The 24,666-nt window shown below is 38.6% G+C and overlaps 1 protein-coding gene across 2 annotated transcripts in view; it reads left to right on the top strand.

The window, feature by feature from the left end:
- The window catches only part of ARAP3 (ArfGAP with RhoGAP domain, ankyrin repeat and PH domain 3), an 87,215-nt gene extending 66,021 nt beyond the window's left edge, over positions 1 to 21,194 (top strand). For both annotated transcript variants that reach the window (XM_063298634.1, XM_063298633.1), the window contains 3 exons: positions 18,926 to 19,063; positions 19,992 to 20,030; positions 20,671 to 21,194. In XM_063298634.1, coding sequence (XP_063154704.1) covers positions 18,926 to 19,063; positions 19,992 to 20,030; positions 20,671 to 21,138 — 645 coding nt within the window. In that variant the 3' untranslated portion in view covers positions 21,139 to 21,194. The remainder of the gene's footprint in view (positions 1 to 18,925; positions 19,064 to 19,991; positions 20,031 to 20,670) is intronic.
- The last annotated feature ends 3,472 nt before the right edge of the window (positions 21,195 to 24,666 follow it).

Raw genomic sequence — 24,666 nt, 5'->3', positions numbered from 1 at the left:
AAAATGCAGCTTTAACACCCACATGAAATCATTGAAATAATCAAGTGCAGGGAAGTCAGCATCACTTAATTGAACATACCAGTCAGCTGCTCGACTCTTCAATTTGGTGGCAATGGTAGTTATTTTAGCCTCTTCGGAAGGGAAGCATGCCCCAAACTGCCTCATATAACTTTTATCATTAGTTAAAAAGAAAGATAACTTTGTTGGATTGCCATCAAACTTGACAGAAAAGTTTCTCACTCCGCCTCTGGTTGGAGTGGAACCAGCAGGCGCTTGAGTGGTTTGGCCCCAGGTTACAGTAGCTTTCCCTTTTTGGGGTGGGGATACTGATGGCCGGGCTCTGCGGGGTGGAGATTCATCCCAGAGCCGTCTCCGGCCCCGCTCTGCCAGCGGTCTGGATGGGAGGATGGGGGATGGTTGCGAGAAGCTGGGATCTCCTCCGCATCTCCCCTGCCCCTCCAGTGACAAAGACAGGGTTTTCAACATGTACTCCATCGATTCTATTTTGGCCTCCATCACTCTTAGTCTCTCAGGGGTTTGAGAGTCCCCTCTCCTTCGCGTGCCTGGTTTCCTCTCAGTTGACACCGTAGTAGATTCTTTGTCTGGGGTTAGCGGGAACCGATACTTCCAGGACGTCCCTGACGTCCCGGGTTGGGGTTCCCCCACTTCATCCAAGGTGATCAACTCTGCGAGCAATTCGCTGGATGCCGGTTGCTTTGGCTCTTCCCCGTTGTCAGATTCCTCTGCATCAGAATTGGAATTCTATTCATCCCTTGACAGGTCTCAGGATTCTGAAGGTTCTGTGGGGAGATTCAGTTCTCTGCTCTTGACCATCGACTCGGGCATCAACTAGCCGTCTCCTCGGGTCCCCAGGTCGTGGATTTTGACTCAGCCATCGTTAACTATTTTCCCTCACAAGAGACTGATCTTGGTAGGAGGTAACGGTGCAACTTTGGGGATTCTCAGCTTTATGTAATGATTGCCTATTCTAAAACACCATCAGACTCATGAGTAGGAATTCAAAGATATCTGATTTATTAAAGAATAGTATGCAGGATCACAGAGAAAGCTGAGAATGATGAAAGCACACCAAATTCAAACTAAAAACCCTTGGTACAAATGAAATCCCTCCCCCCGTAGAATCTTCTCAAGTTCACAATCCCAGGTGCTCCTAACGGTTTCTGATGGTCTGCGGGAAAAGTCCTTGAACAGAGAAAATAACCCAAACACATTCCATTGTACTGATTTCACATACAGAGCTTGGTACAAGGTCTCACAGCAGCTCCCTCCCAAACAGAAACGCGCATCAGTGCTATGGCATGTGAAATGTTACAATGTATAAACTACATTGAATCAGTGAACATGACAACAATAGTTTCCTGTTCTTCAGAATTATCTATTCCTTCATCCAAAGCAAACAACAAGCTTCAAATTACAATTTTAAATCAGGCAAACCCAAACTTCCTCGTTCTTTGGCATCTTGCAACAATTTGTATTTAATTCTTGGTTTCTTGCCTTGCCAAATGAGCTTCGAAATATCTGCCATTGTTTAAATGGTAAATCTGTCGTCAAAATCGGTATAGTCTGAAAAAGAAACAGCATCTTAGGCAAAACATTCATCTTAATCACAAATATTCTCCCCATAAGAGACAATTGTAATTTTTCCCATCTCAGCAAGTCCTTTTTCACATCATTCCAAATTTTAACATAATTATTCTGAAACAACATACTATTCTTAGTTGATAAGATCACCCCCAGATATCTAACCTTTTTTTCAATCTTGAAACCAGTCTTACCCATCAACAATTCTTAGTTGGACAAGGTCATATTTTTAGTTAACATTTTTGGTTTTTGTTTATTTACTTTTAGACATGCCAATGACCCAAATTCTTTCAGTTTCTTCATCAACTGTTCAGCAGTATCCAAAGGGTCCTGTAATATCAAAACTAAATCATCAGCAAAAGCTCTCAGTTTAAAAACTTCCTTTTTAACTTTTAAGCCCTTTATTTGTTCTAATCTCTCTATTAAAAACTTCTAGCACCAAAATAAAGAGCAAAGGTGACAAAGGGCATCCTTGTCTTGTTCCTTTTTGTATATGACATGATTCATTTAACTCATCATTTGCAATGAAATGATATTTGCCTTTTGAGGTGCATAAATTGACTAAATTCCCTGGATAAGATGTTCTCCAAAATCCATAATTTCCATGACTTTAAACATAAAACTCCAGTTCAAATTATCAAAGGTTTTCTCTGCATCTAAGAAGAGCCGCCTGACACTCATTATAATATCATAGATATTCTGTAATGTCCAAAACAACTCTTACATTGTCTTTTAGCTGTCTTTTAGGTAAGAACCCACATTGGTCATGGTGAATGAACTCCTGTAGAATTTTCTTCATTCTTTCAGCCAGTAATGAATCGAATATTTTATAGTCATTGTTCAGCAATGAAATTGATCTATAATTCATAATTAAAGAAGAGTCTTGCCCTTCCTTTGGTAAGAGTGCAATGTTAGCATCTTTCATTGCGGAACCTAACAAGATAGAATTAACAAGTCTTTTAAAAGGTTAAAGAATCTGATCCTCAAAACATCTATAATATAGTGCAGATAAACCATCAGGTCCTGGTGCTTTTCCCAATTTAGTTCTTTTTATGGCTTCAACTATTTCAAAAGTAGTTATAGGGTTATTCAGTATTAGTTTCTGTGACTGTAAAACTTTTGGTAAATCTTGTTTATTCAGATATTCATCAATTTTTTCCAAGGAAACTTCTTGTTTTTTTGTATACTGTAGGTTAGAGAAAAAAATATGAAATGCTTTCTTAATCTTCTCATTATCCAATAATTCCACATTTCCTTCTTGAATCTTTAATATCATTTTTTTTCTCTTTCTTTCCTCAATTTATATGCTAACCATCTTCCTGGGTTATTGGCAAATTCAAAACATCTCTGTTTAACATATTTTATCTTTGTTTCTATTTCTTTCACAGTCAACATTGACAATTGCTGATGGGATAACTTAAGTTCATACACAATATTATTATCTGTTGGTTTTTTCTGTAAGTCACTTTCTTTCAACTTTGATCCAAAATCGTTTGTAACTTTTGTTGAGATTTCTTCTTAAGACAACAGTTATGGTAGATAAAATGCACCCTCATAACTGCTTTACTAGTATCCCACACAGTTTTTAAATCTGTTTCTTTATCCAAGTTAATATTTAAAAAATCCATTTAATTTCCTTTTACAATCTTCCAGAACCTTTTCTTTTTGTAAAATAGATTCATTCAATCTCCATCTGTATACCCGAAATGTTTTTTTATTGTCATACTTACAGGATTGTGATCAGAAAAAGTCTTTGGTAAAATATCCACTGTAGAGACTTTATTTATCAGGTCCCTTGAAATCCATATCATATCAATTCTTGAAAAAGATTTATGTTTCTCTGAATAAAAAGTATAATCCTTTGCCAGTTCATTTTTACATCTCCAAGAATCCACCAATACCAAATTATCCATCAAATCAAAAAAAGACTTTGATAATTTCCCTTGTTTAATTTTAATTTGTTTCTCAGATCTTCTATTGATCAATGGGGAAATAACTCCATTCCAATCCCCCATTAAACACCAACTTCAATAGTGAAACCAATTTAGTGGCCTGCTAGAATCACTGAGATGGAGCAGAGCGGGATGGGCTCGCCACTGGCTGCAGGAGCCCTTGCTTTTTTCCCCCTTTATGTTTTGACATGGCACACACAGTGCAGGAAGCCACATAGTCTTTCACATCACGCCTCAGAGTGGGCCACCAAAATTGCCGCCTAACCAGGTGCAACGTTTTCACAAACCCAAAATGCCCAGCCACCTTATCATCATGAGAACAGGTCAGAATTTCAGCCCGTAACTGTTCAGGCACGTAGAGGCGATTTTGTTTCCAAGCTAACCCACTGTCAAATGAAACATTGTCTCTGTTTGCCTGCAACCAAGTATCAGATTTCAGTGCCTGGAGAAACTGTTGTTGCAATTGAGAGGGAATGTGTCCTCTGTGCCGGTACCACTGGGGTCTGAGGCAGCTGTGCCCGGGTTTGGCTGCGTGTCACAGCCTGGAGACCCAGCTGTGGCTCCGTCCACACAGTACCCACAATCTCAGTCGCGTGAACAGAATCTTGGGGTAACCTAGAAAGAGCATCAGCAAGGAAGTTCTTCTTACCTGGGATAAATTTCAGCTGGAAATCGAAACGACTGAAAAATTGAGCCCAGCGAATCTGTTTAGGACTGAGTCTCCGGGGGGTGCGGAGCGCTTCTAAATTTTTATGGTCAGTCCAAACCTCAAAAGGGCATTTAGCTCCATCTAAGAGGTGGTGCCATGCCTCCAAGGCTGCCTTTACTGCAAAAGCCTCCTTCTCCCAAACATGCCACCTCCTTTCGGTCTCAGAAAATTTCCTGGACAAATAAGCACAAGGCTTCAAGTGATTGTCAGAATCCTTTTGCAGCAAAAGCACCCCAATTGAAAAATCAGAAGCATCCACTTGAACCACAAAGGGTCGTGTGGGATCTGGGTGCTGCAAAATGGGTTCAGCAGTGAAAAGGCTTTTAAGTTTTTCGAAAGCTGCCTGGCATTCCAGTGTCCAATTGAGTACTGCCCCCGGGTTCTTCACCTTGTGTGTGTCCCCCAACCCCTTTGTTTGTAGCAAATCGGTAAGGGGCAAGGCAATTTCAGCGAACCCCTGGATGAACTGGCGGTAATAGTTGCTAAATCCGAGGAAACTTTGTAATTGCCTTCTAGTGCATGGGCGTTCCCACCCCAATATCGCTTGAATTTTTTCGGGGTCCATCTCAATTCCCTTGTCAGAAATCCTATACCCCAAATAGTAAAGTCGAGTTTTGTGAAACTCACATTTAGACAGTTTGGCATACAGTTTTGCACTCCTAAGCTTTTTGAGCACCTGCCTAATGAGGCATTCATGCCCTTCTTCAGTCTCCGTGTAAATCAAAACATCATCCAGATACACCAATACCCCTTTAAACAAATGTTCATGTAACACTTCGTTAAGTAATTGCATAAACACCCCGGGTGCTCCCGCCAACCCAAAAGGCAGGACTTTGTACTGAAAGGAACCCAATGGACAATTAAAAGCAGTCTTCCACTCATCCCCCTCCCGAATGCGGATGTGGAAATAGGCTTCCCGCAAATCCAACTTGGAGAAAATTTTGCCCTTTGACAGATGGGTTAACATGTCTTTGATTAACGGCAGAGGGTACTTGTTTGATATTGAGACCGCATTTAACCCGCAATAATCTGTACAGAGTCTTAACGTGCCATCCTTTTTGTCCCGGAACAGGACAGGGGCTCCAACTGGAGAGTTCGCTGGTTCTATAAATCCCCTGGCCAAGTTTTTATCCACAAAGTCCCTGAGCGCCTCAAGCTCTTTCTGAGTCATTGCATAAATCTTCGGCTTGGGCAGTTGAGCGTTGGGGACCAGCTCTATCGCACAGTCAGTTTTTCGATGAGGAGGGAGCTGGTCTGCTTCCATCTCCCCAAACACATCAGCAAACTCCTGGTATCTATCCAGCAATCCCTCCAGAGGGGTCCCCACGAAACTTGGGGTGGCCGCCGCAGCCCTCCCCACCGCAGCACCAGGAACTTGGTCCGTGGTAGGGGCTTGGTAAAACCCAACTGAAATAGAGTCCTGTGCTCCCAGTTTATGTAGGGGTTTCTTTGGACCAACCATGGAATCCCTAGGATGACTAAGGGATGACCTACAGGGGCCACTACAAACTGCATCCCCTCACGGTGGCTACCTATTTGCAACGCCACCATGCCTGTGAAATGGATCACTGGTCCCCCCACCCTGCTTCTGAACCATCCAATTGGGTGAAAACCATGGGTTGCTGAAGGGGAAAGCTGGGTAAGTCCAAAGCAGCAACCACTGCATTAAGCATCTTGAGCACCCCGAGTCAATCAGCGCCCAAACCTCAACAGTCTTCGTGTGAGATCCCAACTTTACCTTCACGTTCAGCGTGGGACAGTTAGCACTCACCAAGACATCTTCACGCCCATCCTCCACCACCTGCCCACAGGCGCTTTTCAGAGCAAGTGGCTGGCGTTTCCCGCCGGCTCTTTAGGATCGCTTTCTTCCTCTACCCCAAAATAGGGTACCTCCTCAACCTCGGTCTCCCCCTTGGCTGCTGTCATTTTCCTGGTGAATGATGGTGATTTGCCTGCCGGTTTTCCTGACCGCTCCACCGCCTTGGGTTTGGGGCAAGCACCCACCCTGTGGCCCTCCTTCCCACACCGGAGGCACTGGCCTTTGGCATAACGCCACGCTCTCTCCTCCTCCCAGGTTCGATACCCGGGCTTCACAGCCGCTGCCGCGGTTCAAGTTCCCTTGACGATCGCCGCTTGCCTTGCCGCCCTCTTTGCCTGCGAAAAGGTCTCTTGAGCATGCTCAGCCTTCCCGGCCAGCTGTATCCATTCATACAGGGTGTCTGGGTGTTCTCTGCCCAACGCCCACCTCAGGACCTCCATATTCAGACCCTCTTTGAATGCTCTATTAATGTAGATTGGGACCAGTCCTCAATCTTCCCAGCCAAAGCCTTAAACTCCAGGGCATAGTCTGCTACTGACCGCTGCCCCTGGCTGAGCTCCTTTAAAGCTCTTTTTGCTCTTTCCTTGGCTAAGGGGTCTACGAAGTGCAACTTCAATGCCCACAGGAATTCTTCGAACTCCTCCAGTTCAGGGGCTTCACCCTCGCATAACTGAACATACCAGTCAGCTGCTCTCCCTTTCAACTTGTTGGCAATGGCATTCACTTTGGCTCTTTCTGAACGGAAATACGGCCCGAATTCATCCATATAACTCTTTGCATTGGTGAGGAAAAAAGACAACTTAGTTGGATCCCGATCAAATTTGACGCCAAAGTCTTTCACTCCCGCTCCAGGCAGCCCCCGTCCCACATCTGGTCGCCCACTCGCACCCCTGCTTGCTGGGGATCTCCGATCTCGAGGCGGGGATTTCGTGAGCCGAACTCAGGGAGGTCTCGCCTCTGCCCTGTGCTGTCTCCTGCCTCTCTCCAGCGGTGGCGCCACAGGGAGGGGGGGAGAAGGCGACGGATGCTTGATTCCCCTTCGCTCCTCATCTGGGGCCCCCATGCCATTGACCATTTCTTGAACATATACCCCATCGACTCCATCTTCGCCTCCATCACCCTTAGTCTTTCAGGGGTTTGAGAGTCCTCCTTCCCTCATTCATCCACCTGCCTCCCCGGCATCCTTACAACTGTTGGGGATAATGGGTGTCGCTGCTTCCAAGACGTCCTGGATGTCCCTGGTAAAGGTCCCTGCGCCTCATCCCAGGTGATTAGCTTGCCTGGCGACACTCCAGTGGTTTCGGGTGCCCTTCCTTCTCCAGCCTCCTCTCCATCCGAGCCGGAACTTGAACCCTCCTGGTCCTCACATAGTTCTGGGGTAGAGTTCATCTCGGTTCTTTTAACCGTGGAATCCAGCACCCCCTCACTCGTTTCACCACTACCACCAGTCTTGGATTTAGGCTCTGTCATTGCTAGCTCCACTACCTCACAGTTCAAATCTGGAAAGAGGCTAATGGTAAAAATTTGGGATTCTCAGCTTTATGTAACGATTGCCTATCCTAACAGACTCAGACTCAGAAGCAGGAGCTTAAGAATATCTGGTTTATTAAAGAATAGTATGCAAATACAGAGAAAGCTGAGAATGAGCAAAAGCGTGCCAAATACAAACTAAAAACCCTCGGTACAAACGTAATCCCTCCCCTTGCCCAACCGTTTCAAATTCCCCAAGCCCAGGTGCTGGTAACGAGTTCTGCTGATGTCCTGGGAAGAAAACCTTGAACACAGTATATAACCCAAACACATTCCATTCCCCTGAACACACATAACAAACCCAGCAGAAGGATTTCACAGCCCCCTCTTAGACAGAACACGCATCAGCAACTTAGCTTGACATGCAAAATGTTACGATGTACAATGCACATTGAAACAGTGAACATGACAATAACACAGCTGAGAAGCTGGCACAGAAAAAGAAAATTATCTTAGATAGCTTCATTGAGCATGCCAGAGAATTACAGGTTATTGATCTTACACACACAGCCCTCCCAAGCCTAAAGAATCACATGCTTAGATAGATTAGGTTAAGATAAGAAAAAGAATTTCTTACTGACTTTATTGTTGCTTCTGTTACATCCATCTTGGTGGAAAAGATGAAGTTCCTTTATTATTCTTTTCTTTTTAAATACTTAGTTTTCCCTAAACCCTTAGCCCTATTTTGCTGCCAAGGGCTGTGTGAAAGAAAGGGGCAAATCAAGGCCCAAGCACATGGCCCTGATGAATGGAGAGCAGAGCAGCATGCTTGCTTTTTCCCTGGGTGGAAGAAGAAGGAAGGAAAGAGAGAGAAGAAGTGGGAGTAGCAACAAACAGTTTCCTCAGAGTTGCATTGCGGGACAACTCAATTTACATGCTAATTCACAAGCTAATGCTGGATTTGCCAGGGCTTCCAACAGAAGGATGACAACTCATTCAGAAGTTGCATAAAAATTTTAATTTTATCTTCAAGTGGTATGTATAAGCCCACAATAATAGATTTAAGTCTATAAGTTCCACTTCAACTCTACATATCTACTATGCTCATCAGCTAATAATAAACATGGCTTCAAATATCGTTTAACATATGTTACAAGGCTGTTAATTTTCTTCAAACCTGCTGAAATAAATTCTTGTCCCAAATTTTTATTTATCAAATATTTTATATCTGTTTTCTTTATATGAGTTTCTTATAAACATATCACATGTTTCAATTTTGCCAAATAGTGAAAAAAAAATTCTTTTTTGAGGGGCATTTGCCCCATTTATATTCCATGTAAGAAAATTCAAGGCCATTTTTATGAAAGCAAACCACCAAAGTCTTTAGATGTAGCACCCATCTCCTCATCTTATTTTGTGGAATCCATTTGTTTAGTTCCAGATGCAACCTCATCAGTTGCATCCTGCTCCAACTTAGTTCCATACTTAAGAAGAAAATCTTTAGGGATTGAAGTTAATCTAAACCTTTGCTGTTGGTAAGTGAAACTTACTCCTTCCAATTTTTCCCAGCCAAGGGGGATCCTGTTCTTTTTCAAAACATCAGTTTAAAAAGTATATTATTTATTTTCTCTTTCTTAAAATTCTCACAAGAATTTCTTTCAGTACAGTTATATCCACATTGTCAATGTTGAGTTTAGAATCAAAATGAGCTTGTAAAACCAATTATCTTGTCTTCCTCCTAGCAAACTGAACCAGGACATCTCTTGGCTTATTATTTACAGCTGCATATCTTGAATTAATGTGAAAGACTTTCTCTATTTCCTCCATCATTTTATCATCTTCCCATTCAATTAGGGCCACCAGAGCTTGTGGAATCTTATGTTTGAGATTTTCCTCTTTAACTTCAGGGATCCTCCCAAGCCTTAAACAAAACTCTTTATCCCTTAATTCCAGCAGTGCGATTTTATCAAGCTCCTTCTCCCTTTCACTTTCCAATACTCTGCTAGTAACTCTGCTAGTTACTTTCTTCACTCCTCCTTCTGTTTTCTCTCATTTCTGCTCCAGTCTTTTCTCAAATCAGTAAATCTTGTATCCACCTTTTTCTCAAGCTCCTCAAAGATTGAGTGATAGACTGTGTACATTTAGCTGTAAACTCCTCAAACATGTCCTTCAACCAGTCAAATTCGCCAGAACCATGCCTTTGTAATCTTCTAGCAGCCATAATTTTAACTTTTTCTTCTTCCCCCTTTTTTCTTTGTGTGTGTGTGTGTGTGTGTATCTTCAATGCTTCAATACTTTAAAATTTAGTACTTTGGCTCCCTCTAGTAACCACCAGTGGTAATTAAAATGAAAGATGACTTCAGTAAAAGTAACTGAAGGGGGGGAGTTTCTAATAACAAAGTATCCAGTTACAAAGCCACAAGTTGAAATTGAAAGTCTTTCTATATCAGTGTTTAAGGAAAGTAGCCAATCATAGCTTGAAAAAGCAACTGCAGCAATACTGCAGCGTCTAAAAAAAGACCAGCCCCAAATCCGGCAAAATCTTTTACTTAGAAAAAAAATTTAAGCTAAAAAATTAAGAAGTAAAAAATAAAAAAATAGTCACAATATGTAATCCCTTAAAAAAAAGTTTTAATAAAGCAATTTAACTTTTGGATTGCTTGCTCTAATTTCAGTCCTTTAAAGCAGTTAAAACACAAAAAGAAGGAGATCTCAAAAATAATGAAAAGTTAACCAAGAGAAGCAGTATTTCTGTACTGGAGAGAGCCTCTTAAATTCAATATTTCAATAGTAAAGAAGGTGATTTTAGAAGTGGGTTGGTCGGAGCTAATGTCCGTTAATCGGCTTCAGTGCAGCTTGGAAAAGATGGCAATCCCGCTTCTCAGCTGTTCGCTCACCGTTCAGTTGCTGGGATGCCGTTCTGCGATCCTCCGGCAAGAAGCAGCTGTCCAGAAGGCACAAGGAATGATTCCTGGAATTCTCCTTTCCCAGAGAATATTTTGGGGCTCTAAGGTCCTGCCCGAGCCACCAAATGAATGCCACATTGACAATCCCAGCCTGGAGATCAAAGGAATAGTTTAGTCGGCCATTATCCACCACCAGAAGTCTCCCATGACTTTACCTGCCTGAGGCACTAGAGGGCACCATAATCTATCTTACTGTTAAGAAATATGGAGGAAATTATTTTGATATTCAAAGATCTCTACAATGCTGTTATTCAAGTCTTGGAGCATTTCTCAGAATTTCTGGAGTCCAAATTGTCACAAGAATTGAGAGAAACTGATAAGGCTGAAAACTATCTTAAGAGTAAAGTGGCTTCTCCAAAGAAAAAGATGAGAATTGGAGATTTACATTTAAATAGTCAAAGGAAAATTGAGTTGTGGAAAGCTGAAGATAGGAGGATTGTGTTGACACCACAACATGATCAAGGAAGAGAATTAAATTCTAGAGGCTGGAAGATTTTGGACAAATATTTGGGTTTTTTTAAAGCAGGTTGTAGACTTTGAAATTGACAAGAAGAAAGCTCTGTACATAATCCTGAGACATGTAAATGCCTTGGTTTATTTTGAAGTGGGGTAATTGTCTAAATGTGTTTATCAGGATGGTTTCTTAAAGGTTTGGATAAATGGTTATGCTGTTTTGAAAATTCTTACATTTTTGGTAAATGCCTAGGTTATTGTTTAAATGTGGTTATCAGGATGGTTTTTTAGGGGTTTAGATAAATGTTTATGCTGTTTGGACAATTCTTACGTTTCTGGTTAAAGAGTATCAACAATGTTATTTTTTTCTTTAATTTTATGAATAAGAAGTTGGTAGATTATTTTGTTGTAGTTTAAATGTTTTGCTTCATTTTGATAATTGTTTAAATTTGTTTATTTCTTAATTAGTATATAATTAGGTTATTTTTTGTTAGTTTAGTTGGCAGATAGGAGCAAATTATAGTAAAGAAGGATAGTGTTTGTTACTATATTAGGTTTCAAATTATGTTTGAAGGGACTTTATATGTTTTTCTTTAATTGGGAGGGTAACTTTGTTTTAGAAAGGAATGTAATAATGAGAATTTAAATGCTTTATAGAAATAATGTTTACTACAATATGAATTGGAGTAAGATATTGATATTGATTTATGTATATCTTTGTTGTGGAAAGTCGTAAGTCACTTTGAACTAGTTTGTTTTGTTTTTTCGCACCTTTTTAGTTCTGTTTCTTTTTCTTTGTAGGCTTCTTTGTTTCAATCTTTTCAGTTTTTATTTATATTTTGAAAATGCTTTAATAAAGTTTTCTAAAAAAAAGGGTGATAAAAAATAGGGTGAGAGGGACAAAATGGTACAAAAGTCTGGCATAAATTCTAGGTAGAAACCAAATTTGGGGATTTGTAGTTAACAAAACTCAACAACTTTTTATAATGCCAAACAGGGCTTAACAATCCCATTCTGTCCACATTTCAAAGTTAAATTTCAAATGTGACACCTGTGCATAATCAAAAATTGGAAGAAAACTAGTTTATTTAGAGATGGTTCTATAGTAAATCATCATGTATTGTAGATTCATAAAAGAAATTTTGAACCCATTTTAAAGTGGATTGCTTTTTAACTTTTATTTTAAAGCTTGAAAATTTTACAGATGGGGAAAACAATGTATTATTATTAAAGTGCTTTTAATTCAGAACTACACTGCCAACTAATATTGTTAAGTAAATAAGTTTTATGTAGAATAAGTAAGCAAGTCTTTAGATCTCATAGTTTATACAGAGAGAAAAAATATTGCAAATATTTATGTTGCAGAAATTCTAGGAAACACAGTTGCTATTGTCACACAGTAGGCTAAAATGGTTTTTAATAGTTTATGGTTGTAGGACGCCCACCCATTTTCTTAGCAGGCTTACAAAACAAAATGTCTTTGTTCAAAAAACATGCTGTGCCAGGCCATCAAACATAATATACTTTATTTGTTTTGGTCCAGCATGCTTTTTTAACATTTTGTTTTGTAAACCCAGCCAGTAAAATTGGTGTAATCAAAACACTGTGAGCACAACTGCCCTATTCAACTCTTAAAGTCACTTAACTGCAGCAGACCCCATTATTTTCACTATTGCACTGTTTAATGCAGTTAAACAGCCATCCTTAACCTACTATCCTCCAGATGTTGTGGGCTAAAACAGAGTTTTGCATAATATTGCTTACCCAGAAGGGGAAAAGCATGATGGGTATGTTCTTATTCCTAATTAAACAGGTACAGCTTACTCCTAAATAAAAAAATACCAGAATAATAGTCAACTATTTTAAATAAAGTGCATGTTTTGAAATAAGATGAAAAATAATAGTAATTCGTATTTTTATTGAAGTATACATATTAAAAACAAACACATCAACACCAAAGCAACAGCAGGTTCAGCTAGCCCCAAGGGCATCCACAGGAGTAGGGAGTCAAGAGGGGGCAAATGACAAAACATAAGTCATGTATATGCATAAAAAGAGACTTACGCTTAAATCATGTATCTGAAACAGATTTTTTCTAAGGAGATACTTGCCAAACAATCACAATTCTCATTCACTCTTGGATCTCTTGAATGGTCCAATCACTCTCTTGTCTCATTTCATTTGTCTGTTCATGTCACCTAACAATAAATTTTCCCCCTTAATCACATTCTTTCAGAATATTGTCCAATTTTTCCCAAAACTCATTTCTGGTTCTTCCAATATCTTCATTAATAGTAGTGGAAAATGGAACTATTGCCAGCCTATGAATTCTTAGTTCCATACATATCCAAAACAATCTAGATGATACCAGTTCATACTTTTTGACATACATAGTAGCACTTTCATTCAAAATTAAACCTACACTTGTAATTTCTCTGAATGTATGACTCAGTCCATGCCATAAGATCAGTCCATTTTCATTCTAACCTATTATGGTTTTCTTTTCTCTTAGTATCACAGATGCACAGCCTACTTTTCTCTTTCATTTCTTTCATTAATTTGTGCTGTGCTAGTTACTCTTCCATATGCCACGGTCAACACCAGTGGGCCTGAATGACTTCTGACACCCATCATGGCTTTGGTCAATTGAGGCTCTCACATAAGGCTTTTTAGTAAGATAAAGAAGGCATAGAGTAGTATACCAGCCTTAATCATACTTGTGCTACGCACAGCATTCTTGCTAATGATATGGCCAATACTGATCAGTTTTGGCAGATTTTGGACAGCTTACAAACAAAGTTCAGTTTTACACCAAGGATGTTCATACTATTCTATGCAAGCTAGGATCTTTAATTTAGAGACTGTCTTGCAAGCCAACATATTGATGCCTGCATCCCACCAATTAGGAGATACACAATCAGAATACAGAAGAAAATGAATATCATAATAAGGATGCTATATTAATTTATTGCATAACTTGAAAATATGAAATAACAGAAATCCCAAACCTTGTACCCAACAAAGATATTTCAATTGTTTCTCCAGTGAGTAAAGAAGTCCTTTTTTGATCAATTGTAAAAGTTGAGGAAATACATTTGCATAGCATTTTTAATGGAAAATTGGAAAATGGTTTTGGCATATCATGAGGTAATTTTTTTTTTTTATGATGTGCTGATGAAGACTATAGTGTGTTCATAGATGTGTTTAGTGTCTGCCTGGATAGATCTGTTCCCAGCCCAAAGTTGACCAAGGCAAATTACAGGTACAGGACCTTGAGTTGTAAACCCCATTCTCAGAAGATGATGTTTTACAGTGACCATGAGAGATGCAAAAACAGGATAAAAGGTGTTTCTGACTCCTTTAAGCCTATCTGCTGTAAAAAAAAAAAAAAAACCCCTAAAAAGATAAATACATTGAAAAGCTCTCAGTTACCTGAAGAATATGTGGCCAAGTCCAGCTTCTGGGTGAGGTTCTAATGGTGTACTAGATGTCTCCAATGTAGTGGAGACTGCACAGCAAAGTGAATGCTGCCAGTAGTATTTCTGGCTACTGAAAGTCTTTCCAAATAGAGAACAAAAGATTGCCCACTTGCATCCTGGGCAGCTGCTCCTCTGGAGGAGACTGCGGGATGGAAGTCTTGCGGTCTTCTCATGCGTAGAGCATCTAGGGGTCATGGGAGATCTTTTAAAGGATACTAAGTATGACCAATCCTCACTTTCTTAATCACTTTGGGATATAATCAATTTACAGTCTTTGGAAACAGCAGGACAAAGAGCTTCTCAATGAGTCAGCCTTCCTTTCAAATTACAGAAAGTGAAAAAAAGAGGAAAATAATACTTTTAAAAGACTTCAAAACAACAGCAAAGAGCTTGATCAAGATTTTGACTAAGAAAGTTATAAACGGAAAGATAAAGATTTTGGCGAAAGTGCTTAACAGACCAGACCTTCCTGGGAACATTGATTGTTTGATATCAAACAGAAAAGATAATTGGTGGAAGTCACAAAATAAGAAGATAAGTGTAATATGAGACGGACTGTGTCATTAAAACTACAGAAAGACAGAATGGACTAAAGCCTTAAAGGGATAAAAAAGCGAACAAGGAAAAAAAAGAGAAGCCTGCCTTTTACCTTCAGCTTTGATTTACTTTTACTTTTAGATTATACATTTTTTAAAAATTGTGACCACTAGAAAAGCTGCAAAGCAGGGTGAGGGAAGAAAAGGTTCGTTAGAGCAACTGACAGAAAAGTGAATTACTCCAGAATATTACAAAAATTGTTTGAAGAGATGGAAAAGCAGGTATCTGAATCTGGTCAAATCTGTTAAAAGTGAGCGGGCTGTGTTAGAAGAGAGAATTGAAAAATCGGTTTTTAAGGATGAAAGAGAAGATGAAAGAAGTAAAAAAAAATGAATCTATAAGGCACCTTGGAGAAGTTAAACAAATTAATGACAAAGTAGAAAATTTAGAAAGTAAAACAGAGAGATGGAAAAGGACTTAGACAATCTAGCATTATTGGAATTGAGAGAAAAATAATTCTGCCTGAGACTTAGAGCAGTTCCAGAGGATCCTGGAGAAGTCACTAGATAAAATGTTGTTCAGTCTTTAACAAACTTTCTGGAATAGAGTGAAGATGATATGGAGATAGAAATTGATAAAGTTTATAGAATCAATATGTGATTTGCAAAATTAAGAAATGTATCAAGGGATATTCTTGTGCACTTGGACAGAAAGAAAACCAGAGATCAAGTTTTGCAGCAGCATTTTACTACCAGACTTTAACAATGCAGATATGATTGTACTTAAAGAAATTCCAATTAGAATACTGTGCAAACAGAAAGAGTATTTCTTTTTGACTGACAAACAGAAAATGATACCATTTTGATGTGATAAATTGGAAGGAGTGATCTTCACTTTTAAACAACAGAGGTTCAGATTTAACTCAGTCCAAAAAGCAAGAGAATTTTTACAAAAGTTTAAAAGGGAATCAGAAGAAATGCAAGTGGAAATGACAAAAGGCCCTAGCATTCTGGACTCTGAACACCTACAACAAGAAACTGAGGGAGAGACCACCACATTAAGCACTATCTCTATTGATGTTTCTCTGTTTTTTTGGCATAAATATGGATTATAAATGCCTAACATGGAATATAAATAAAGCAAATTCTCCTCAAAAAAGAAGGAAATTACTTCTTTATTCTAAAAAATTGAAACAAGATGTAGCCTGTTTGCAAGAAACACGTATTAGAAAAAAGGATATATTTGATTTGCAAAAATCTGGGTGAAGAATTTATTTCACCAGAAATTAAAAAGAGAAATGAAGTTGTTTTGTATATAAACCCAATTACAACCAGAACTGATATTGACTGATGACTATTGCAGATACGTGGGGGTGGAAGCTACTTTGCGTGGGGCCAAGACTTCAAAAATGAGAATTTATGCCTCAAATGAAGACAAAGTTACCTTTTACAAAGTACTTACCATATGAAAATTAGTGTTTAATGGGTGACTGGAATGGAGTAATTTGTCCTCAAAAGGACAGAACCTCTGAGAAAGATACTAAAACAATTCAAGGGAAACTACCAAAAGTTCTTTTTTTGACATGATGGACAATTTAGAGCTGGTAGATCCATGGGGACACAAAAATGGTGATGCAAAAGAATATGCTTATTTTTCTGAAGGACGCAGATCTTTTTCAAGAATTGATGTTTTGGATATCTAGGAATTTGGCTACTAATGTTCACAGAGTGGAGATATTGTCAAAGACTTTTTCAAACAATAATCCAGTGACTTTAGTACTTAAAAGGAAAACCAGCTCCTTTAGATGGAAGTTTAACAAAACATTGTTGCAGAAAGAAACAGTAATGGATGACTGTAAAAAGAAGTTAAAAGAATTTTTTGACAATAATCTTAATAAAGGTACGGATATAAGAATGGTTTGGGATGCAAGTAAAGCTTTTATGAGAGGACATTTCATACAGCATAATAGCAAACTCAACAAAAAGAGAAAAGAAAAAACAGTCAATTTTAGATCAGGTAAAAATGAAAGAAAATTAAAGAACCCCCCCCCCCAAATTATTTCACAACAAATTAAACTTTTACAACGGCAGTTGTCTTTGTTAACACTAAGACAAATGGAGGTAAAAATGAATTATAAAGAAAATGAATTTGCAGATAAACCAGGGCAACGGTTGGCATTTAAATTGAGGAAAGAAAAAGAGAAAAAATGATATTAAGATTATATTACCATAATAACCGATAATTTAAGGATGCAAAAAATATTTCATCAATATTACTCTAAATTATATAAAGGAGAAGAAATTTCCCTGGTAAAGGTTGATGAATATTTAAAGAAACAAAATTTATTGAAGATCACAGAAATATCACAGATCCTCGGCTTACAACCACAATAGGAACCGGAAAATTTGTCATTAAGCGAGACATCGTGTGACTGCACCTGATTTTATGATTTTTTTTTGCAGTGGTCATTAAATGAATCACCATGGTTGTTAAGTGAATCACTGTGGTCATTAAGCAAATCACGCTTAAGCCAGAAATTTTGGGGTTCAAATACAATAACACTAAGAATTTTAAAGATCAACATCCAACTGAAACCAGACAATTAGAAAAAAGCCTTGGAAGATTATTTTTATATGATTAGTGCTGTGAGACTATTATATGCTCAAAAATGGAAAGACTCTGAAATACTGACATTGGAGGATTGGTTGGTGAAGATGACAGAACTAGCAGAGATGGTAAAATTAACTGTTTTGATTATAGAAAGATAACTAAATTTGTTAGTGACAGGAACGCCCTATGGTCTTTTTGCTGAAAAAACAGGAAAATGAACTTGTGATTTATGGGTTTGCTGATTAGAAAGGGTAGCTTATGGAAAGAAGGAAATTATGATATAACCTTAGAGACAGAGGGTAAAATAGAAATGTATAACTACTGTCAAGAAGATTGGAAGCTGCTTCTGTAGAATCCTTTCCCTTTCCCTTTCCCTTTCCTTTGTTGTTTTCTATTTCTTTTTCTATATTTCTTTTTCACGTTCTTACTACTATTCTTTATTCTTCTTTAATTCAGAATGTGTACTGTTTTTAATTCAGTTAAAAAACTTCTTCAATAAAGATTATTAAAAAAGAATATGTGGCCAAGTCCAAATTAGTTATAGCTTTCAGCAGAAAAAATATTTTTGATAGAGGAGTGGGCTTTTTGTGTGTGACTGGGAATATTTTCTTTGGACTTCAAAAGCCATAGGCAGCATTGCCAATGACACTGGCATTGCTGGAATAAGTGGGCTTGAATTTAGACTCTTTTTGTCAGTTGGGGAAGGGAGTTAAGGGGCAAAATTACGGAGATTTACAGGATGGAAATTGTGATCCTGAGAATTTGTGGATTCTGCTATCAAATTTTGGTGGGGTTCTGAGGGCCTGAAAAATGGATACCTATAGGCCACCGGTTGCCCGTTGAAGAAGAACCTTCATCTTCATGCACTCTTTAATTTTTTTTAAAAAAAGGTATATACTGTAACATACCTTATATAACAGAAAACCTGAGGAACAGATAACTAACTTGGTGGAATCTGATTCTAAATATTGAGACACAGTATTCCCAAAAGCTTAATTCTTCCTTGGTTGACCCTTGGTTGCTTATGCTTCTCTATTTTATTCACAGGCGCTGAATTGTTAATTATAGAACTTTGGTCAGTGGCAAAATATTTTTATTGCATTTAGTCTTATCAGCAATAGGTAACCTTTTGATGGATACTGATGATACTGTACCCCAAACTGATGGATGACCTTATATGATGTTTAAAAGTAGTTAAGGAATATAAAAAAAATCCAGAAGTGGGCAATCTTTATAAGCTATAAATATGTCCATGAGAGCAGGAAATGGATGAATAAGTCATGCTGTTCATGCTACTAACAAGTAATTATTTCCTTCCTTTCATACAGCATGACAGCATCCGCCCAGTCATCCTACGTCGACACTCTTCTTCTGACTTGACTAAGCCTAAATTTGGCACCATGCCCCTGATTTCTCTGCATGGGGACAGCACTAATCCAATCTTGCTATCTGCTAATCAAACCTTGGTAAGGTGCCACTTGGTGGCCAAAATTTGAAACAAGAGCAAACTGCAAAGCATACATGGCTATTTGGGTTATATATACATCAGGCAGTCATGATGAGTTCATGTGGGCTCAAGGAGCATCATTTTATTGTACAATATGTGTTTATGTTCATGTATTAAGACAGTATGCAAAAACAAACAAGGCCTGTAAGCATTAGGTGTCCCTTCTTAACCATGGTGATGCCTAAATGACAAAGCATGTGTGGTAACATCGTAACACAAACTTTTCCTTTTGTGGTGTTATGTACATTTTGTCCCTTTCCTCCTCCCAACCCCCCTATTGCACCCCCATAGACACCTAGAGATGGAAGTGTTTGTCTAAATAGGAAATAGATAAGCCAGGGTATAAATAGGAAAAAATATGTTAAATACAAAACATTTTACATAACTTCTGGAATATAAGCTGTTGTCATTCAAGCCAAATTTCAAGGACAATAATTTCTGGATTTGCACTTCTGTTTAGATGCATGTATGGCAAAGGCATTTCCTCATTCGAGAAATATTGCTATGTCTGAATAGTATTAGAAGGAACACTTAGGTTTTATGTTCCACTTTAATAAATACTCCCTGTCCATCAGCATCCCCACCACCCATGAAGCAAGCATCTACTATTGGCAATAAGGCTTTAACTTCTTCCTTCAAAGCAGGCCCTTTCTGACAAATGGATGTGTCATAGATTTTAATCTTCAGTGCATCCGTTGCATAACCTGGTTGGCTGGAGAACAACTTCACAAGTAATTGGTGTCATTCAGGATAGATTGCCTCTGTTTCTTGCAAGAACTATTCTAAATGCTCCCAAACTCTCTAGGTTATGTCCTAATGTTTATTATCCTGCTTTCCTGTGGATAAATTGTTACAGCTCCATCTGTCTGCTTTTTTTGTGTGTTCAGCACCGTTTACACACTCGAAGGACATTGTCCATGTTCTTTGTAAGTATTTGCGCATTTGTTCCATATCTAGCCATAGTTTAGTATATTATAAATCCCATATAAATTCTTATATTAATGTTTGGGCTATGAAGGCAGTTCTTAACTCAGAAGTGCACAACTTGACATTCCAGAACTACAAACAACTTTGGAAGTTTTGGGTGCAACTCCCAGAGCATCTCCAAAAATTGCCACAAAATTGTATTCTTTAATATGCCTTAAGAGGAAAACTCTTAAATGGAGAATAATTACAGGAGGGGGAGGAAGAGGAGGAGGAGAAGGATCTGAACCTGCCTTCAGACTCATAAATCTTTGTAAGATAGGTGATAAAAATATTTGCAGAAAGCTCTGAGGCCTTTAGAACCTAAAACAGTTTAGCAAAAAGTAATGATCAGTTGACCACCAAAAACAGAAGGCCAAAGAAAAATTTGTATTAGTTTGGATCGATCCCAAGTGTTCATACTGTTGAACTCGGAGGCCTGTGTACAGATCTCTGGGTAGGTTGTTTGGCTAAGCCTCAGACCTGGACGGTAAGATTCTCAGTTGAAGCCCCAAAGTCCAGGCAGCCTACCATGAACCCAGAATCTTTTTTTTCTGAAGCCCAAGGAAGAAATCTCATACTTACTATCTTGACCCCTTACAGCCAATGAAAATGCATCAAGATTCAGGACAGCAAGAGCCAGCTGACTCAGAGCCTGTCTATGAAGAGGTGGGCAGCTTTACAGACATGGATTTTCTCGAATCCAACCATTCCCTGCTGCCTCCTATGGATCAGGGTAAGAAACCAATTAGTTTTTCAGACCAGGTGATGTCCAGCACACTGCCCTCTTGTCTGGTTCCCAGAGCATCCGGGACTGACTTAGCAAAACCCTGCTGCTTTGAGAGGACCTTTCAGATGCAGCCAAATAAAGAGAACCTCACTGACAGAACACCAGGACACAAAGTGATTCCAGCAGTCTCTGTAGAACAACAGACTGAGCTGCCTCAAGCACGGTTTGCCCTGGACGAGGAAGAGGGCCAACCTACTGCAGTTCCAACCCTTTGTCGAGAAATTCCAACTGAAGTGGAGACTCAGGTCAGTGACCACACAGAGAAAAGCTTCCAAACATGACTCACAAGTGCTGAGCATATCTCATCCAAAAATAAAAATGCCAGACTCATATGACATTAGGAAGGCATGTGTCCTAATGCTGACTTTGGAGAGGGGTAGGTAAATCAAATCTGGGCTCATTATAAGAATGAAGCAGCTATAACCAATTGTCCCCTGGAAATGCAGGTATTAAGAAATTCAGCATTTCCTCTTGCTTTTACTACCGTACAGCTGTTTTTATTCATGAAATATTTAACCTCTGTGGTGAGAAGTTATGCTTCCATTTTTACATCTCCATGAGAACTTTTTTCTCTTTTTTGTTCTCTCATCTGAAGAACTTCTCACTTTTACAGTCTCTATCACTCGTTTGAACATATATTTTCTCTTTTGATTAGATGGCAGCACAATCAAAAGGATAACCACCCTAGTTTTTTCTTCCTTTCCATTCGTAAACTATCAGTCATCTCTGTAGTAATGGTACTTTGTGCTTGTAAGGTAATTGGGGGAGGGGACAGGAGGGGAGATGGAAGGGACACTGAGGATCAACCCCAAATGGGTTGGGGTTGGGCAGCAGCAAGGCAGGACAGGATGACTTTTAGAAGCCATGTGAGGGAAAGGGGAAGTGAAACATTTTATTTTATTTTACTATTAAATAAAGAACAAAAAAAACCAAATTATACAAAACCAAAACAACAGAATTTTTTACATTCATTTTCAATACATGTAGCCCAAAAGGCTTTAGCTGGAGTAAGTAATGTATTAAGTTGGCTAGTATGAATTAAAAGATAGAAATCAAATGAAAATAAAATTATCTTTAATTAAAGGATTGTTCAATAGTATTTGGTGCTGTCTTAATTCTTAAACCAATACTATTTTCTACACCTTTAAATATCATTGTTCTAAAAGAACAGTGTACTTTTCCCATATTTTTCTATAGTAAACCTGGCAGCTAGAAACAAAAATTAATTTCTTGTTGTCCTATTTTACATGATTTGACAAAAGTGGACAGTAAAGCTGTGTGAGCATTAATTATCCAAGAGCGTGGTATAATGTTTTTTCCCTTTTCTTCAAAAACTTTCAACCAAAATGAGTAAGTAAATGACCATTGCTAACAGATGGTAATATGAACTAATTTATTATCTTTTCCAATAAATCTAGAAAAATGTTTGCTCAGTATAATTAAAGGCTATAGTATAACCTATGACTAATCCTTGATAAATTTCCAAAACCTGTTTAAGATACATCATGCACAATTCAAAGCTGATTCATTGAGTTCAAATCCCAAGTCGTCATCTCACATTTTTAAAGACTTTAAAGACATTCTGTTGCATATAATGTAAGAATTATGAGTAATAGCAAATTTTCTTTTATTTTAAATGACATGGATATACACTATTTTTCCAACATTGTTCACGTTTTAATTGGGGAAGCTCATGAGCTGAAGAAGAAAGGACTGCACTTGTCTCGTTTAAAATAGTTGGCATTTCAACAATACATTCAGCAACATATAATCAGCAGAAGAAACTTTCCCTTTGGTAGCCAATGCTTGTCTTCTGTAAAGTCCTCTGTTGCCCCGTTCTTTGAACAGTTATTTATCCAGGTGGATGAAACATTGGGAGTATCATCATATGTTTTTTTGACCCTTGGAGAACCTTCCTTAAGTGTTCTGCCAGGACTTTTTATGAGTCTGAAAGTCTGGAAAACAACATCAGTTGGAGGTGCCCTTCCCCACTTCTTTTCCTGAGTGAAGTGATGTTAATTTTTTTCTTAGTTTTTCAGAAAAATGAGCTAGATATACATGTAACCTTTAAAAAAAACTAAAACGATATATTGGCAGTAGCACTGCAGCAGAGTATTAAGTCTTATTACTAAACACTGTGGCTTCATTTAGAAAATATATAATTTCTACAAATGGAGTCTTTGTATGTTTCATGAACAAATATAAAATTTATATCATTACAGTGTAATATTTTCATTTTTCACTATGGTTTTTTTTATTGCATCAGAATGTCCAGTTTGTGTTTTTGGTGTAGTTGTACAGTAACTGTGTATTGTGCATATCTAATCCTAGCCAAATTTTCCAGATGATACAGAAAAAAAGTAAATTTTGTTGCCTTGCTTGTGTAAATCAATAAAAAGCTTCTTTAAAGTGTTTTCTTCAGAAATAAAGACTTCTTTATTCTTTTTAGAATTATATGAACAACCATCATTGTGCTGATAATAGTACTGGAGGAAGTCTTTAAACTGCATCCAGAACAGTGCAGAGTGACACTAGAAGAGGCCAAAGGTGTCCTAAACCCCTCTCAGTGGGCATTGAATTAGTTCTTTAAAACACATGTGCACCCAATCGCCCTTGCCAAATTGTTCTAAATAATAAAAATGTTGTCCAAAGGCGGTTGAGCATGACCATCAATCTGTTGATATAAAGAAATATTGTTTTATTTGTTCCTCATTTCAGCTCTAAAAAGGACAACTACTGTACTAGAGACGGCTCATCTAGCTTGCTTGTTTAGGTTTCTAATTTATCCAATTTACTCAGATTCCAGATTTCCCATCAAAAAATTGTGCTACAGTGTAACCCACAAATTCTTTCTGTATATAGTTGCCCTTCTTGAAAAAGGACCAATAGGCTCGCAGTCTTAGCGCTATTAACTGACTGGTCAGTTTATTACATTAAGAGGATATCATTTCAGAGAAAAGAATTCCCTTGGCTTGGGAATTTAGGGCTCATCCACACCTCTCCCTAACTCTGGGCTGAAGAACTGCTGTTCCTTAAGATGGCCTCATGATGCTGCCTCTCTCTCATCTCTAGTCCCTAGCCAAGGCTGTTTTCTTTTATATTAAGCTGAGCTGACATTGAAGTGTTTTCCCCCTTTTCCCAACACAAGCTTTGCTGTATGCATAATTTGTGATGCCTCAACGGTGACGGATGTGATAATGCCATCAGGGGCTGGCTTCTGCTCAGCTCCTACTGGCCACTTTCAAACACACTGTGCACTCTCACACTGTTCAGCCCTACACAAAATTGTGCCTTCTCGATTGTTAAACCATTTCTTCAAAAAGTTTGCTATTTATAGACTATACATATAAATCTTGAGAAATGCAAATCCTTCTGTGTTTGTTTCATTTTCCAAAGCGAGCAGCTTTTGATTGCTGTTCTAGAGGCAAAAGCAGTGGACGGGTTACAATCCTAGTGCTGGCTGGATCAGAAAAAGTGGAGCACCCACCCACCAGAGCCGATCAACAGCTCTCTTCAACTGTTTTTAGACAACCTGCAAGCCAAAGGCAGACCCAATGAGAGAATCTGCGGAGGGGGCAGGGACTTCCCAGGAAAGCAGGAGAGACCCTGCAGAACGTTCTGACAGATTTATTCCATGGATCTAGTCATCTGTCAATTTTTTCCTCTTCTCCTAGCCCCAGCTCCACCCACAACAGGAAGAGCAATTGGTGGATGTTCTTGCCAGCAGGAAATGCACCAATTGCTTCCCTTAATTTGTCCCAGATTAAAACTATAAGGACAGCACCACTAATGGACCTGGCTACTGAGAC

The sequence above is a fragment of the Candoia aspera genome, chromosome 3 (assembly GCF_035149785.1).
Source record: "Candoia aspera isolate rCanAsp1 chromosome 3, rCanAsp1.hap2, whole genome shotgun sequence".
Classification (NCBI taxonomy): Eukaryota; Metazoa; Chordata; class Lepidosauria; order Squamata; family Boidae; genus Candoia; species Candoia aspera.
This window is presented reverse-complemented; position numbering and strand designations above follow the sequence as displayed.